Genomic DNA, 18,693 nt, shown 5'->3' on the forward strand with positions numbered 1-18,693 from the left:
TAGGTTTTTTTTTGCCGACCCTTTGAAATGAATGGTTCCGCATACAGTCCTAAAAAAAACAAAAACAAAAAACGGAACGGACTCGGAAAGAAAATATGTTCGTGTGCATGAGCCCTTACTGTGTGGTCAATCACTGCGAGACAAACCCATGCTCCTTGCTGCATAGTCAGTACAGGTGATACACACGTTGGGAGCCCAGCATGACGCGTTATCCTTTGTGTGCGGAAAACAAACCCCACTAAATCCCAACAAACCTCATTATAAGGCTCTGATCACACTAGGGCTGAAACAATTAAATCGAGTAACTCGACACAAAAAAAAACATTTTTTGCATCGAGGATTTGTTTGTGCCATGTGACCATGGTGCATGAGTGAAGCGCTTGCTATTATTCGCTCTCCATGGTCTCCCGCTGGCCCGCACAGCGCTGCACTGTATCCTGACATACACACATCGTCAGGATGTAGTGCACGTAAGCGTACACTATGACTTGACGCTGTGTGATGTCAGGAGGACAGTGCAGTGAGCGAAGAAGAGGCTGGAAGAGCTGTGGAGTGTCGGCGGCGTTCCAACAGGAAAGGCAAGTATTTTATTTCACTGACTCTGGGGACTGATGGCTAGGAGGGGGAGATGATGGCACTCTAGGGGGAACCTGATGGCACTGGAGGGGGAGATGATGGCACTGGAGGGGGAGATGATGGCACTGGAGGGGGAACCTGATGGCATGGGTTGGGGGGGTGCAGCTGATGGCACTTTGGGGGAAACCTGATGGCACTTTGGGGGAAACCTGATGGCACTGGAGGAAGGTGGGGAGGGGGGGGGAGTTTTATAAAGGAAAACATTCTTTTAAATAGTTTTTTTCTTATTAGAGTACTCGATTCATAGTTGGATTAAATCGGTAGAATACTTGATTACAAAAATATTCGATAGCTGCTAAAGCCCTAGTTCACACTTCTATTACAATTTCCGCTCTTCTGTTTCATCGTAGCGGCAGAAAAAATAAAATAACGGACAGCTTGGATCCATCCAACTTTGGACATCAGCAGCACCTGACGGACCCCACTGACTTATAATCTGTCAGTTGAGAGTCATTCATGGTGTCCGTCATTTCGAAAATAAGAATAGCGTGGCATGCTCCACAATTTTTCCAAATTGCGTCTTTTTATTGAAGGTATAAAATTGTTTCACAAACAAATAAAGAACATCTCAAATTCCCCCATCCCCTCCCCAAAACATGCAGGCATTCCAATGATGTTCTTGATCAGTAGCGTTTAACAGAGGATCTTGTTCATCAAGAGTACCTTACTGGCATTAATAACACAAAGGCTCTCTACTAAGGCAGATATGGAGCTGTCAACCACCGTACTGAGCGCCAACCCCACTGATGGCGCTGGAGTAAGATCCAGCCTCAACTACAGAATACACACTAGGCCCAAAGGTTATCTCTGAAGTTCCTGGGAAGCTAGACCAGGGGTATCGATCCAAGCAGCCCACATCTTCTCAAATTTAGAGATCGCACCCCTCTTCCTGTATATCCCTCTTTTAGGGTTACTGAGTTTATGATGAAGCTCCTTGTGGCCGGACATGTGAACAAAATCTGTCACAGCACGACTGATCCAGCACAGTGCTGTACTTTCAATTATAAATGAAAACACCACAAGTGTACACACCCTAAGACGAATATCAATAATAAAGTGGATGTCTATGTAGAAATGCATTTTGACTTTCCACTTTAATGCCTTAGGCAACTTGTGATATAGGTGGGTCTTCAAAGAGCTCTATTTCCTAGAAACTCCTTTTTCTGGCTGCAGAAAGGTCTAATGTATGCTCACTCGGTATGTAAATTGCAAAAACTGAAATCTGCTTTAACCATAGTGTTAGAAACCATAAAGTACAACAAAACAATCTGTAAGGGTCCATTCACATATCAGCAAAATGGGTCCGCATCCGTTCCGCAATTTTGTGGTACAGGTGCGGACCCATTCATTTTCAATGGGGCCGGAATGTACCGTCCGCATCCGCATTTGCGGGTCCGCACTTCTGTTCCGCAATTGCGGACAAGAAAAGGCATTTTCTATGACAGTGGCGGCAATGTGCGGTCCGCAAAATGCAGAACGCACATTGCCGGTGTCCGTGTTTTGCGGATCCGCAAAAAATTGTCATCTGTGCTCCACGGAGAAGTGTGAGGGAGAAGGTGTGCGATAATAGCCACGAGAATAGTAATAGTAGTTCCAGCCACAAACAGGGATTCAGGTGTCCATAGTGTGGGCTAGGGACCCCAATGGAGAATCCAGCCACATGTGAACACTGGGCAACAAATTTATATAAAACAATCTGCACAACCTTACCAATGAGATATCATAGTATTTTCCTGCAACGTAGGCATTTATAGCTATACAAAAGCTATACATTTCACTAAATGCTAGTCACATTAAGGCCCCTTGCAGACGAGCGTTCCTCCTGCAGCGAGTCCGCAACGCAGCTCCTCGGCCTCCCAAAGCTGCCGGGGGTCACGTAGCATTATATTGATTTATGATGCTATGTAACCCTTAAAGTTCGGGAATGTATTGGATAACACTGGCATAATGCTGGCAGTGTTATCCAATACATTCCAGAACTGTAAGGGTTACTTAGCATCATATTGATTTATGATGCCATGTGAATCCAGTCAGTGCTGGGAGGTGCGCTGCGGACTCGCTGCGGGAGGAACGCTCGTCTGCAAGGGGCCCAATAGTTCTCAGACACGCTACCAACAAAAATATTGGTTACTGACAGATTCTGTGATTTTACCCTGTCCAATACAAAGAACTCACTGCATAGACCAGGCATCCTCAAACTGCGGCCCTCCAGCTGTAGCAAAAATACAACTCCCAGCATGCCCGAACAGCCTACAGGTATCAGCCTACAGCAGGGCATTGTGGGAGTTGTAGTTTTACAACAGCTGGAGGACCGCAGTTTGAGGATGCCTGGCATAGACCATTCAAAAGGGAGCCTGCCAGCAACTCTGACCATGGTAAACTGCCGACAGCACTAGGCAGGCGCTGGGGAAAGCAGTTCAAACGTATGTTTTGCAGAGCTTTTCTCATCAGGAGCATCGCGAGTATGAACTTGTATTCTCCCAGTAACTTCTTCACTGTGAAGTGCTTCTTGCATCCCCTGAGTTTCAGCCATAGCATCCAACCAGGAGACTACTAGACTACTACAGCTGTCACATAGAAGCAGATAAATGCAACAAGCACTTCACACTGAAGCTCCGCTTCGTGGGCACTTGCAGGAGATGAAGCTGGCAGAATAAAAGTTCATATCCACACTACCCCAGGTAATAAAAGGTATGGTTGTACTGCTCTTCCCAGCCCCTACTTAGTGCTCTCAGCAATTTTGCATGGTCAAAACTGATGATAGACTCCCTTTAAAGTGTTCCTTACATCCATCACTTCAGTTAAGCCTACGCAGAGCACATAATGGTCTTCATGCAAACTGCTAAGAAACTCTGGTGCCCCTAAACTGCACAGGGAAGTAGGACTCCTCTGCCAACCCCTAGATCACTTGATCTGAACAGCAGGCATACATTGAGTAAATCTAGAATAAATCTTCACCCTGGACAGGAATAGTTCATATCTACTGAAAGAACGGAAAAAAACCTCTAATAGCTTTTTTGCTTGGCCTGGAAAGAAGAGCACTCCAACGCATAGATTGTTTGACTTTCTAATGTAGCCTGTCAACGATGCCCTGGAAACATTCGTTAGCAGCTGATAAAATTAATTACGGTTATAAAAGTAATCTGATTAAATTCATCGCTACAAAAGAACTCAGAAAAAATTATGCGGCGCTCATTTACTATCCAAAAACCTGTTATTCTCTTCAGATGTCTCAATTACATGACAACATGAAACAAAGCCAACTCTCTTGACTCGTTCTAACAGTGCCCAAGTGATTCTTGGCATGTGTCTCCGGTCCCTCGAGTGTTCTAATTAGCCAAGATCTCCTCAATTGTTTTAGCTATAATTAGCAGGCATATAAAAGTAATGACGTATTGCACAATGGCAGAGAACAGTAATTAACTTTTTTGTTCCTATCGATGTTCCAGGCAGAGCTACCCCACAACACACTTCCTCAGGCACTGATGCTTAATTCAGAGCTCATTACACAGAAGGCGCACTAGAAGTTGGCACGTGGCCATGCTCTACAATCTATGTGCGGAATGAGCCGCTTGGACAGCAGCCAGCATTATATCAGAAACAAACAACTGTGCCATGTGCAGGAGACTGGGGGGGAAGCGCTGCCGGGGGATTTGGCATATGTGCAGCCTGTTGGGTCTTTTGGTAGCAAAGTGGTTATTTTACTCAACATAATAATGGAGGAAAGTCATTTACGGTAACAGAAACAAACAATTCAGAGAAATTACAAAATGAGGCATTTTAGATTATGGGTTAGATTTTCTTTTTCACGTATTCATTAAATTAGGAAGTGTATAAAAAATAAAAATAAAACTCAAACTGTATGTTCACATGCAGCAGAATTGTTTCGACAACTGTCCCATATGGAACTCATTCCTGCAACAAATCTGCTGCGTGTGAACATATCTTACATAGCATCATCGTCTCAAAATTGTAGTGGGGAACCGGTCAAAATCAGGACTGTGAATTATTTACAATAATATTAAAAAAATAAATCCACATATATCGCTGGTATAGGCAGTAGTGTAGCTCAGGAAGTTCTCTTTAGAGATGAGAGAAGCGACTTCTGATGCTACATCCGAAGAGAAAATGTGTTATAATACTGTACGGAGTCTCCGTACAGTATTAAAATGTATAGGCTCCGATGAGCCGAAGTAAGTTGGGATTTACCTGTAGGGATTTACCATATGCTGTGGAGCCACTCCACAGGAGGGTCATGCTGGCCGGTCCACCTCCTGGACCGACTGATGTCCCACATTCAGAGTACATCGTCACAAGTCATCTCCAGCAACATCATGTGTAACTGCAGTAAAACAAGGTATACCGTCCTCAGCTTCATCTGTGTACTGGCACGCGCCGGATGTCGCTGGAGGTGGCGTGTGATGACGCACCCAGCCTATGAGAGGTCAATCAAGCCAGGAGGGGGACCAGTCAGCATGGCCTTTCTGAGGAACACCTCCACCCCCCACAACTTCTTACAGATCATTAGATTATGGTACATGCTGATTTCAAAGTTTTTTCTATGATATCCATAATCAGCCAGAATATAGAAGGACGTCTTTGTCAGCCTGCTACTATCCGGTGTAACTGTTTGTGGCAGATTTCAGACCAAAATCCTCAGAAAAAGTTCACACAGTACTTGTATATACACACACCATATTTTCACTTTATAAGACACACCTGATAAGATGTACCTAGGTTTTAGAGGAGAAAAATCTGGAAAAAAATGTTTTCCTCAGACTCAGATCAGATTTCCATATCAGGCCCCGGTATCAGACCTCAGATCAGACAAAAAACAAGTAAATGAACTTACTCTCCGGAGGGTGCGAAACACATCCCACAGCTCTTCCTGCTATTCATAGTGTGCACACTATGTCCTGACGCTGTACACAGTCAGGAGAGTGCAGCGTGGGCCCGGAGAGGAGCAGGGAGCAGTGACAACAGCCAGTATCGGGAGCGCTGTATTCACTGTTCCTAGCACCTACTGAATACTATTGAGCACTTCCATAATGAATGCGCTCACTAGTATTCACTTTATAAGACGCACTGCAATTTCCCCCCCCTGCTTTTTTGCATCTTCTAAAGCAAAATATATATTTTGTTATATATATATATATATATATATATATATATATATATATATATATATAGAAAAAAAACATTTTATTATATTACTGTATTAGGGCACTAAATCAACTGTAGTAACTACAATTGTCTCATTTTTAAGAAACCATAGACAATGATGAAGGCAGGTAGGCACGTGGGAATATAAGAAGGTTGCTCAAGTGCACTCTTTTACCTTGTCATTAGTAGATTATTTTCTTACAAAGTAAAAACGACAAGGCACATTTTCTTGTTACTTCTTTTCCCCTCTAAAAAGTCATCTTTGATCTCGGCCAGTAATTATTTCTCTACCAGGCATCCTGAGAGATAGGTTTTAGTTCTAAATGTGGCTGAACGGGATCAGTATTACTCAGAGCGCTATCATAGTAGAAGTTAAAAAACCTTATTTTAATCTGTTACGGATAAAAATAATTAATTCCAGATTTTGTTTTCTTCAAACATCACTGCCTTTCATCATTCATTTACAGTTGTCCTAAAGCACTTTCTTAAATAAAAAGTTCATATTCTTTTTGTACAAAAGTCCATGTTCAATATAAATATGTTCGTGACACAAATACTTTTAGTTCATTTTTTCATATTTTTTTTGCTGCTGAAATTAAATCCATGAGAGATGAGATTTGAGCAATACTTTGAACATTTCCCATTTAACCACCAGTACAAGAAAGAGTAGTTCTAGGCTACGCAGCTGAATAAAATACCTTGTATATAGTAGGGTTGGGCAATATACCTGTGTCTGCGACATACTACAGTATTAGGAAACACCGATATGGCAATATCATTGTTTCTTAAAAGAAATAGGTCAAGGTTTTAAGAAATAGGTCATCAGTATCTGATCGGTGTCTGACACCTGGGACCCCCCCGCCAATCAGCTGTTTGAGAAGGCATTGATGCTCTTGTGGGCTCTGCAGCCTTCTCCATGCTCAAACACAGCGCCGTACATTGTATAGCGGCTGTGTTTGGTATCGCAGCTCAGCCCCCATTCACTTCAATTACTTCAATGGGTCTGGGTCTCCTAGGTCATGTGAGCAATGAACGTGACATCACATCGCTTAGGAAAAGATGAGAGAAGGCCACGGCGCTACTGCGAGCACCAGTGCCTTCTCAAAGAGCTGATGGGCAGGGGTCCTGGGTGTTGGACCCCCACCATTCAATCGGAAAACCCCTTTAATTGCCGCACTAGTTTAGTGACATCACAGGGGTGGTCGCACTGGACAGTTCTAAAACGGGCGCTGTACAACCTTTTTTAAGATTCCAGCTCCAATACAGCTATGATCTGGCCAGCTTCCGGCAGCTCTTCATCTCTCAGAACCCCAACATCCCCAAGTATGGCCGCAACCAGGTGTACCAAGCTGTCATTACCACCCACCAGCTGTACAACTACAATCGCTGACCACGTCAGCACCTACCACATGAAGCCTCTGAGGATGATGCATCCTTCTGTCCTCGGAAGCAATGGCAAGTAAAGCGGCGGGGGTGAGCAGAACGAGTACGGTCTGTTGTCCATCTGGAACAGGTAGATCCGATAATCTACCACGTTAGGACTGCAGAGGCGCTGGATGACTGCATATTCCAGAACAGCAGATAAAATAAGAGATGTACTGTTGCTCAGGTGGTGCCAGACTACATGACTTCATAACAATCTTCATAAACCATTGCTGTGTCCTTGTCTGTTAATCCAGCATGTTAGGACTGTTGTTAATCTGGTACGACAGGATTATCATGCTGGACTTCCTAATTAAGCTCTCCGCTCCTGCCCACCATTACACCATGACTCTGACTACCCGAATCCTACAACGTCTACAGTGAGGACCGGGATTCAGTCGCTCCATGCATTCCTACGACAGCCTCATGTGACTCTAGCATATAGAGACTGACTCCCCAGCACAGAAGATTCAGGTAGTCAGAGGGGAAAGGAGGATGGGAGGGTCACATGGTGTAACGGCAGACTGGAACGCAGAGCTTAATGCAGCAAAATATTCCCAATTTCCCCAGAATATTCCAATTCTACCAGTAACCCAGAGGTTCAAACACCTGTCTTTTGATCAGTTGACACCAAAAGTGTTCATTTTACCTGCTAAAGAGTATGTTACACAATGCTGTTGTCAGCCAGGAATTTACATTACGCCATATACCAATTAATGTGACAGCCATGTAAATGGTTTCCCTACCTCGCTAGCAGATGCCGTCATGTGCTGTTGTAGAGCACCAAGGTGTTTCTCCAGAGACTTCATGGTGTCCACAGTGGCTCGATATTTTTTCTTATACTGTTCTAGGGCAGACTCTGATGCTCTGGCCTGGTTGTGGCCTTCTAATTTGTTTTTTTCAAGTTTTTGGACCTCTTCTTGTAGTTGTTTCATCTCCAGATTTTGTTTTTTTATTGTTTCTTCTTGCGTCTCCATCTAGCAGTGTAGAAAGCAACATGTACATTTTGTCTGCTCCAGAGTTTTCTTAGTGGTGGGAAAGACACATGTAAAGGTGAAGCTTGTTCCTGCACCATGTCTACTTGATTTTACAATATATGGTTATTTGGGACCAGCCTGGTATAAGCTGTTCATCATTGTTTAGAGTGTAGAATACAATTACAAGCACTTGATAAGCACTTCATAATTCAGGTGCCAGATGCTTCATTCTAAGCCCCAGACTGGAAATAAAGTTTAATGAAAGGGGTTCACAAAAACTGGAAAACCCTTTTTGTATGGCCAGGTAGGGTGCAGGGGTTAAAAAGGCCCACTTGTCACCGGCATTCCATTTCCAGCGCTGAGCTCCCTTATCCTCTGCCACGTACCATTTACATACACCTCACCACTAGCTGCCAATCAATGGCCTCAGAGGTGGCTGCAGTCTTGTGCCCTGTCTGCACATGTCACCACTGAGACCATAGACTGGTATGAAGCAGGGACTGGAAGCAGATTAGAAGGAAAGAAGGGAGTTTAGTTCTGGGACTGGAGTAACGGTGACAATAGAGTTTTTAATTATTTTTTTAACCCCTGCACCCTACGTAGCCATGCAAAAAGGGGTTCCTGGTCTCAGAGAGCCGCTTAAAGGTGAAAATCCCTCTTGTGCAAACCAAGGCTTCCCTTGGCCATACACATCCAATACAAGCATTCAGCAGATAGCTCTCTCTCCCAATCCCCCGATACACATGCCCTCTTGCCTCAGCTGAGCATGTATGCACTCTGACTGTGGAGAGGGGAGAAACCGCCTCCACATTCCTCAAACTGTGGCTTATTTCCAATAACGAAGGATAGGGCATGTTGAAATACAACAGTCTTATCTTTATCTGCCCGAACATCTGCCACAGGAGGAGAGTTGGGAGGCCCCAATACACATTAGATGGCCAGCACTGCATACATCTTTACACTAGCTAATACCATCTTAATATAAAAATTCATGCTTTACTCATTACCTTCGTTTTTGCATTTTGGTACACAAGCTCGGCGCGCTCTAAGTTTTCCTCAAGAGATAATATTTTATCCTTGCACTCTTGTATTTTCAGAAGATCTGCTCGATGTTCTGTAGATTCAGAGATCAGATCTTTCTGCATGAGGGAAGCTTTCTGGTTCCACCTTTCTAAGTCAGCAGTGTGAGAATGCTTGGCTTGATCGAGATCACTCTGAAGTTTCTCTACAATCATCGTATAGTTCTGGATCTGAAATAGAAGACTTTACCCATCAGTTGTTGCCCTTTTGGATCTTTTTATTTGGTCATGGTCATAAATGTAGAAATAATTATTAAAAACTGATCAAAATGTAAAAAATTATAAAAAAAATGATCATTAATGATAATCGTCATGTATGTGGCACTAAAACCTGATGGCATCAGAAGAAGTATTTAAAGAAGTATTGAAAATTTTGCTTTACTTATGGCTAAGAAATGCTGCAACTGTAGTAATTGACACATTGGAATAATGTTCGGAGCGGCTGCAAATCGCCACGTTATTGGTCAGATTTAGCTGCCTTATACAGATCATAACCTATGTCTAGGTGTTTGAATAATCATATGTGAAAAAGAGAATACGTAACCCAATGCTATCAAAAAGGATAAAAATAGGTATACTGCGGTAAAATTAATGCTAACTTTGATAACCATTGTAGCCAGTATTAGCATCAAGCCGGAGAAATGCTGTTTAATATGCAGTAGGGAACGACCTGGATGTGCATGCCATTAAATAAAATGGAAGGATGAAGATCACGGGAGAAGTTATGCTGCATATATTACCACACGGACGCACACAAGTGATCAGACTATAAAGGCGAAGGCGGAAGGACAAGAAAGAGTTGGACTTTCCGTTTCATCAGATTTTAGAAAGGCACATAAAGGCGTATTGTTTAGTTACTAATTTTTATTCTAGAAGTAGCTGATTAAATACCACATCCTGCTTATTCCAAGCAGGTCAGCGCATTTTTTTTCCCCCCATCACTTCCAATTTGACTTGTAAAATCATCTTAATTTGTTATGCAGCATAGATACCGAGAGCCAAAAGCCAACATTTGTCAAGTTTAGTTCCTTGAGTATTTTATGAAATAGGCTGGGGTAATGGTGTTAGGAATATAGATGTGAACATATACTTACAATCTAGTGGTGGTAATTACTGAAACAAAACGGCTCTTTACAATTTTGCAATCAAATTAGAATATCTGATTTTAAAGTGTAACTGCCTGTTTTTGTTAAATGTGTAGGACAAATGTGAAAAAAAAATATGACTGTATTTGACTTTTGGCAGTGAGCTGCCCGTCTTCACTGTTCAGCGCAGTACTGAAGACGTTCCTCACTCCGCACTGTGTCACTCATATATGGCTAAAGCTGGCCATAAATACTTTTTATATAGCTATATACTGCCCTGTCTGACATTGGTACACTGTCAGCGCTGTACAGTGTCAGTTGATCTGTATGCCCAGGGGGTGCTGGCTAACTAACACGCTGGGAGATGTTAAGAGTGCCGGCTGGTGATCTCTTGCATTCTCGGCAGCTACACAGTTAGTTAGTAGCGAGAACGCTGAATCAGAAGATCGCACCTGACACTGTCAGCGCTCACTGATGGACTGTGTACCGATGTCAGACGGGACAGTTATATAGCTATATAAAAAGTATTTATGGTCAGCTTTACCCATACAGTATATGGGTAAGGCAGCAGTGGGAAGTTGTAGGAGAGGAGGAAACTTCTTCATGTATCCCCCGGTTTTTTCAATAACAAAATATAGAGTTGTCCTTTCCTTGCCAGCAAGACTGAAAAGGATAGGGACAATTGTGGGTAATGGGAACAGTGCTGGTAAGGTGTGTATGTCCCCCTCAGGTACCTCAGATGGGTGAGACAGCTAAAATCCAGAGGCGGCCGTCGTCTCAGCAAAAGCATAGTTTGCCGAGACAGTTTTGTTTATTAATTCTGGCTGTATTTTAGTTGATTGGCAGATAGGACTGGAAGTGAGATCTGCCAATCCACACCGTTCCAGGACCAGTATTCTCTTGCACCTCCCAGTATGTCAGTCTGGGGGAGACTGTGATCCTGAACAGAGGCTCTGTGTGGTCTCAGCTAGCAGGACTGAGGGGCCACGAGGCTGTGTAGCAGAATCTCTTCCCAGGGTGGAACTGTGCATGGTGTAGATACAAGCCTGGAGGCTGCTAGACTGTTTGGCTGAAAAGCCGGCCTGATGTCACGTGTGAACTGTGTTCTGTAGGGGAGGTCAGGGATACTATTTTATGTACTAGGTAGTGCCTAGACGGGCAGGGGTTTATTTTGTATAATTTATGTTTGTGCTGGTGCCAAATAAAAGCGTTGTTTGTACCTTAATCCTGGTGTCCTGAAGAGGTATGTGGTTGCGACCCACTGAAAGGAAAGGCGATCCCTTACAACATTTTCTATGTTTTTTGCAGGGCCGCGGAACAGACATGCAGATGTGGAAAGCCCATGGTGTGCTGTTTGCATCTTTTGCAGTCCCATTGAAATGAATGGGTCCACATCCAATCCACAAATAATACGCATCAGATGCAGACCGAAAATATGTAAATGTGCATGAGACCTAATTAGAATGACTGTTTTTGTTTAAGAGATTTCCAATGATAGAATTATCTGAGAGGACAAAGGGGGCTGGGTGCCATTATTATTTAAAAATCAGCAGTCTTCTACTTGTGATTTTCCAGCACACCCTGTCATGGCCGAGCTAGGATTAAAAGCAGCCCTGGCATTAAAATCACAAGAGAATGAAAACAGGGGTGGGTTTTATCTCACACGGAGGCGCCATCCTCTTTACTTAATCGATGGTATTGATAAAATTCACGATTGATTATATTGAAGTATCTTAAAATATTTTTTTAATAAAAGTTTTAAAAGTATTTTACCAGAGTCACTATATCTGACGGGCTGGAAATTGATAGTTCAGCGGATTAAAACCACATAATGATGATGAATCAGTATATTTCCAACACAGTCATATAGAACCACATCAGTGTAGTGAAACTTGGTTTGTACTTACTTCACCCAGGAGGAGAGATGGGGGATAAACTCAATACACCCCCAAACCCTTCCTCCTGCGCCTGGTTCGCTTCTAGAGTGTCAGGAAAGAACAGCAGTCCTACATTTTCACTCAAAAACAGCAGTTTCACTTCACCACACTGCACATAGACACACTACTTACAAAAACACTAGCAAGCAACCCACAGCTACCCATGTGCCTCCAGTGCCCTCCCACATGACTAACAATAAAGACTGCTCCCCGTGCCCCCTCTTTCTTACACAGACTGATTTCCATGGCCTCTCTTTCTCACACTCACCGCTCCCTATGATCCCACAGCCTGCTCCCATGGTTCTCTCACACACTGGACCCCCCTTTTCACATACTGCCCCCAATAGTGACCCCCACACTTTCTCACACAATGTTTCCCATGGTCCCCCCTCCTTATTCACATACTGATTCCCATGGTAACGTCCCCCTTTCTCTCAAATTGCACCCCAGGCTGACCCCCAATTATCACATACTGCTCTCCATGATCCCCAGACTTTCTCACAAACTGCTCCTCAAGGTTCTCCCTTTATCCCATACAGTTCCCCATGACACCCTCTACTTGCTCACATACTGCTTCCCAATGGTGATTCCTTCCACTTTCTTTCTGTCTTTGTCTTCCTCCTCCACCTCCTTCCAGGCTGTGTTCTCTTCCTCCTCAGCTCCTTCTTTGTCCTTCTCCTCTTCCATGGTGCTGGTGCAGCACTTTTGCCAAGTGACTATGATGTTACACCCCATTTTAGTTGTGTTTTTTGCTGCAATGTGTATACAATCTCAGCAAGCTGCTTTGTTTGACAGAGGCAGGCCAGACAGCCACCAGAAATCTGCCTCAGTAAGGCAGACTGCCAGTTTGGGCCTGGTCAGCGGCAACAGCTAAAAAGATGCAGGTCCCAAACGACTGGTCAATATCAGTCAAAAATGAAGACCTTCTAGAATCTGAATGTTCTATCAGTTAGAAGCATAAGTGAAACAGGAAAAAGCAGTAGCTCGCCAAAATGTTATATTTCAAGGCCATATAATCCCAGCCAGAAGTAAACATTTAGCCTTAGCATTAGATCCACAAAAGGGAACAGAATAAATGTAGCTGAAAGCATAACCGTACTATGGTAATGGAGAAGAGTGAAGGAATACTGGCACCATAATAGTATAATAGGGAACCTTCATTACATTTCTTTGTTTAAACACTTCAGTAAGAGGAGCACATGGAGTAACTTTGTTGTAGAGATTATCTCATCACACTGTAAAACGTGCTTGAATGTATATATGGCATTTGATCCCATGTCTACTTTTAAAATCCAGAACATTCAAAGATCTGGGAAGAGTAAAAAAGCTCAAGATGAATTCCTTAAACCATCCTTGCAACCTGTCAACTTCACTCACACGATGTTAGTATTTAGCTTGATGAATGGGAAGTCTGCATAATGGAAAATTGTACAGTTGATGGAACAATTATATTTCTCTCCGTTAAAGGGCATAAACAATGTACATGAGAAGTTTCTGCTTGAGCAACTCAACGTCAAAAGATCTTCCATTACTGATCAATTAGGCATCTCCTTCATCTTTAATCAGAAACACTTTCTGCTTCTGCATGATACAACTTTGAAAATAGTTGAATCTCCTAAGCAGGGAGCTTTATTTAATGGAATAATGGAGAACTCTTTTTTCCTATATCACGAAGCTTAAGACTACAATGACCGATGCCCTTCCCACACTGCTCCGGCCTCTACTGCTCTGCCCTTCCTGTCCCAGCTCAACAAGCCAGAAATACCAGTAAAGGCCATTCAGCTCGCTGACCGCCTCAGCCTGTGACTGGAAGAGCAAGCTCTTCTTGGCATCTACTGCATGTCGAGCAGGCACAGGAAGTGGACAGCAGCGGGGACAAGAGTAACATTGGAATGGCCAGAGCGGGGGATTGGTGGTGGTGAGCAATTGAGCAATGCTGCTTTTTTAACATTGTCAAGGACTTTTTTTTTTTTTACTCTCCTTGGAAAACCTTCTGGCTTATTTTAAGGGGTTGTGCAGCGATTTATATTGATGACCTATCGTCAAGATAGGTCATCAATAGTAGATAGTCCGGGGTCCAACACTTGGCACCCCGCTGATCAGCTGTTTGAAGAGGAGGAGGCGCTCCATGCGAGCGCCACTTCCTGGTCTTCACACTACACGTCGTCTCCTGTGGAGCGGCGGTGTGATGTAATTACAAGTACTCGCTCCATTCCAGTGAATGGAGCATGTACTTGTCATTACACTGCACTTCTGCAACATAGTGCACTGTAATGAAGAGGAAGTGGCGCTCGCATGGAACGCTGCCTCCTCTTCAAACATTTAAGTCAGCGCGGGTTCCGGGGGTTGGACCCCTGCCGATCTTATATTAATGACCTATCCTGACGATATCAATCGCTGCACAACTCCTTTAATATTGATGACCTAACTTCAGATAGGTCATCAATATCAGATCATCTAGAGTCCGATTCTCAGTACCCCGGGCCATCAGCTGTTTGAAAGGGTGGCATGCAAGTGCTACAGTCCTTCCAAAATTACCTGTGTGTTGTCTCCTTTCTAGAGGTGCTGCAGTGTAATTACAACTATTTGTCGAAGTTAAGTGAACTGTGTTGTCTCCCGTCAATCTGATACTGATGATCTATCCTGAAGATAGATCACCAATATTAACCCACTGCACAGCCCCTTTAACCTATTATTTGTTCAGAAACCCGATTGACGAAGCATACCAAAATAAGGTAATTTCTATTCATATTTCCAACAAAAAAAACACCCATCTGCTAATTCACAGTTCTCCAATTACCTGGCCAAGGTGGATCTCTTCTTGATGCAAGAGCTGCTGCTTTGCTTTTTCAGCCTGATTCAATCGATCCTCCTGATCGTTGCATTTTTCCCACAATTCCCGAGATTCACTTTGTAGAGATTTAATCCTTTGCTGGAGTCTTGAAACTTCTGCCTCTTGAAGACTCAACTGTAAAATTAAAACTGTTTAAAAACGGATGTGTCTCCTACCTGGTGGACTGTAATGGGACAAAAAACATTACAGGGTATTATATTAACCTGGACATTATGCTTTATAACTATTCATACAGCACTCCAGCTGAGAGATCTGATCTCATGACAGCACTTCCAGTATAGTTGGCTAATGATAGATACGGTAGAAAGTAGGCTAACACTTTAACAAGTTTTAAACTTTTCTGAAGACCTGCCACCTTTCCTGATTAATAAACTACTTACATTGCCCATAAAAAGAACAAACTCTTAGAACTAAGTATTGTGTCTTTCCTCTGTCATTGCTCCTGGAAACGTATGGATAAATTGAGAAGTGGGCTTTGTCATTTCCCTTGTCAGTGGGGCATATCCCTGCATAGTCTGCAATATTACCTTTGTGTATGTGGTCATTATTAAAGCATAGTACTCAAACTTGTATGGTTCATTAGCCACATTCTTTGCCATATAATTTCATTTTTCTCTGATAAGATATACTACGACATTTCTTCTATTCACCTGTACTACGTATTTATGCAAAATATGTTGAAATGACAGCGACCATGTAAGTACTATTCATTATTGATCTACGCTTGCCTTTCAGGAGCACTATTATGCAGAGCATATGGTTTATGGTTTTTGGACTTAAATGGTGGTTATCATTTCATCAAACCTTGCATAAGTCAATAGTACAGGTGAATATAAGGAACTTTCCAATATATCTCATCAAAGAAAAATTCCTCCTCCCCACCCCAACTAACTTTCTTTGATAAATAGGTTTTGAGAGTCAAGATATACAATACAGCCAACTCACTGAAGGATGAGATTACCTGCTGCCCATAGTCCAAATCTACGGAGAAGGGAAGGGGAGGATGGAAGAAGTGAGAGACACACAGACATTCTGCCCATAGAAGTTTATGGAGAGGGGTGGGGTGAGGAGGAGTGAGCTACTAGAAGGAAACTAAAAAAAAAATTCTCTGATAAGACATATTACAAGGTTTCTTATATTTACCTGTACTATTGATTGATGCAAATTTAGTTGAAAGTAGAATTACCATTTAAGTCCTGTCAAGCCTCCTCGCCCCCAAATTTACTGAGTCCAGCTGCTCCATTCAAACAGGGGACATAGGACCACATTTCTGAGATCAGTGGGGGTTCGATCACTGGGGCCCCCAGAGTTTTTGAGAACAGGGGGTCCCAGAGGCACATTCCAATAGAGTGGTGATCAAGTATGAGCACTGTTGCTCCATTCAAACTATGTGACATTGCTGGAGATAGCCAAGCACTGTACTCAGCAATCCCACAAACTTTAAAAGGCGTAGCATTGCACATATTGAGGATAACAACCCCTTTAATTACCTGCATGAGCGATTTCTAATGTGACCTTGTACCCTTCCATTCTACACAGAGCCAGAGAAGAATTAAATAATACCTAGAGTTATTATTGATTGGTTTCTTATGAGACTGACAGTGAAAAAAAATCTGACGTTTTCTTATGATAAGAACATTTCTTTATTTCATTCTCAGAACGGCAAAAATATAACATTCAAAAGGGGGACAAAAAGGCACTAAAGTGTTCTAAATGTTTTCTGCAGTATACTGTATCTGCTGTAAGAAATTCAGGGCTATGTGGTTACAAACCATAGAAAAAAAATCCAGATTGCAAATTGTCATTAATTTAATAGAAGATTCCAATAATAAGCAGTGCCCGTCCTATTGTGACAGCACATATTCATCATTTAGATTGTTCCATATGCAACAAGGTCAGAGCTTGGCTTGCACTGAATTAAACCAAGTGACTTGTGTATACCCAACTTCCTTCTCCGGAATCTAAAATGGTTTACTGTTGTACACTGTGTGATGGGTAACACAAAGGTCAAAATGACAGACAAGCCTTCTCCCAATTATTAAATCTCGAGGAGTGTACCACATGTAGCGGAAAATGGTAGGAAAGGAGCTGAAGCACTTTCCATCTTACCAACAGCTTTGGCAGAATGGTCTGAAGAATGATCTGTGAACAGACGTTCCAGTCTAAACTCTCATAGTACTTACTTCTTCTTGAGTGCCAAAATATTTCTCCTGTGATGTTTTAAAGTCTGTTTTAAGTTGTAAAATGATTTGATCTCTGTTATTAACCTAAAAAAAAAAAAAAGAAATCTCAAAATTAAATACAGATGGACAATGAGCGAGAGTTAAGACACCGGAATGAATAACTAACTTCATTCAAAACTAACTTGAGCAAGTCAAGGCATTGTGCTCTCAACCTTTTTGTGTCATTTCTTTTCTGGCTGGTTCCTTTTCAGTGTATGATTCCTTAGATATTCCACACAAAGGGCAACACTAAGTTATACAGATACAGACAAACCTTCAACCAAAGTGCCGCTAGACCTGAAACCTGTCCGGTTTAACCCCTTCACTCAGCAACATAATGTGTTATTTTTCAGGTCATAAAGCAAAAAATATCTACAGATATATACTCAGTGTTAGGTATGATAGCATATTAGTAAAGAATAAGGAAGTGATACATGATCGCCAGCATGACCATCACAGACTCCTCCAGATATAGAAACAAAACTCTAGGGCAGGGTGCTTGAGCTTTAGGTCCCTAGTTTGCTAATATAGCAAGTGAAGGTGTGCTATTCAGACTGTCTGCCCGTGAACGAACCTCTACCTGTTAACCTATTCTGCTACTCCTTGCACTGACCTTATCCTGTTTTACTGCTTTAATCCTCAGCTGTCTGCCCTGAGCTTAGACCCGTTTCACATTATATCACAAACTCTGCCTGCCCTGCCCTCGGCCTGTTTCTGGCCATGAGTATTGCCTGTCCCTCTGGTGCTTCGCCCCGGTTTCTCTGACCTCTGTGGGTCCGTTGAAAACTACACCAAGAATATTCCAAGAGGAAGCGGCCTGGTGGGTACCCTGCAGTGGAAACCAGATCCCCGTACAGGAGTTAAAGGGAACCTGTCACCTCCAAAAACCATCTGAAGCCGCCAGCAGTACCTGAGAGTAGCGAGCAGTGTGTTTCTGACGATTGTTTTGTTCCTGAAGGCAGATGCGGCAAAAGCTCAGAAAACGTTCCTTTATCCCCTGCCGGCGCGCTTCTCTAGACATGCTTGAAGTCAAGGGGGCAGCAACCTCCTCGCTTCAAGCCAAGGTAACCACGCCCCCTTCCCTGCCCCTTTGCTGTGACTGACAGCGCTTATGCACGACAGTTCGGCTGGCTTTGCCGAACTGCCGGCTGTCAGTCACAGCAAAGGGGCAGGGAACGGGGCGTGGTCACCTTGACTTCAAGCATGTCTAAGAAGCGCGCCGGCAGGGATAAAGGAACGTTTTCTGAGCTTTTGCCGCACTGCCCTTCAGGATACAAAAACAATCGTCAGAAACACACTGCTGGCTACTCTCAGGTAC

The 18,693-nt window shown here is 43.0% G+C and overlaps 1 protein-coding gene across 2 annotated transcripts in view; it reads right to left on the bottom strand.

The window, feature by feature from the left end:
• The window catches only part of LOC121001736 (polyamine-modulated factor 1-binding protein 1-like), a 370,872-nt gene that overhangs the window by 309,591 nt on the left and 42,588 nt on the right, over nt 1-18,693 (bottom strand). For both annotated transcript variants that reach the window (XM_040432927.1, XM_040432926.1), the window contains exons 5-8: nt 17,337-17,420; nt 15,100-15,267; nt 9,206-9,448; nt 7,968-8,198 (exon numbers count right to left, since the gene is read on the bottom strand). In XM_040432927.1, coding sequence (XP_040288861.1) covers nt 7,968-8,198; nt 9,206-9,448; nt 15,100-15,267; nt 17,337-17,420 — 726 coding nt within the window. The remainder of the gene's footprint in view (nt 1-7,967; nt 8,199-9,205; nt 9,449-15,099; nt 15,268-17,336; nt 17,421-18,693) is intronic.

The sequence above is a fragment of the Bufo bufo genome, chromosome 5 (assembly GCF_905171765.1).
Source record: "Bufo bufo chromosome 5, aBufBuf1.1, whole genome shotgun sequence".
Taxonomy (NCBI): domain Eukaryota; kingdom Metazoa; phylum Chordata; class Amphibia; order Anura; family Bufonidae; genus Bufo; species Bufo bufo.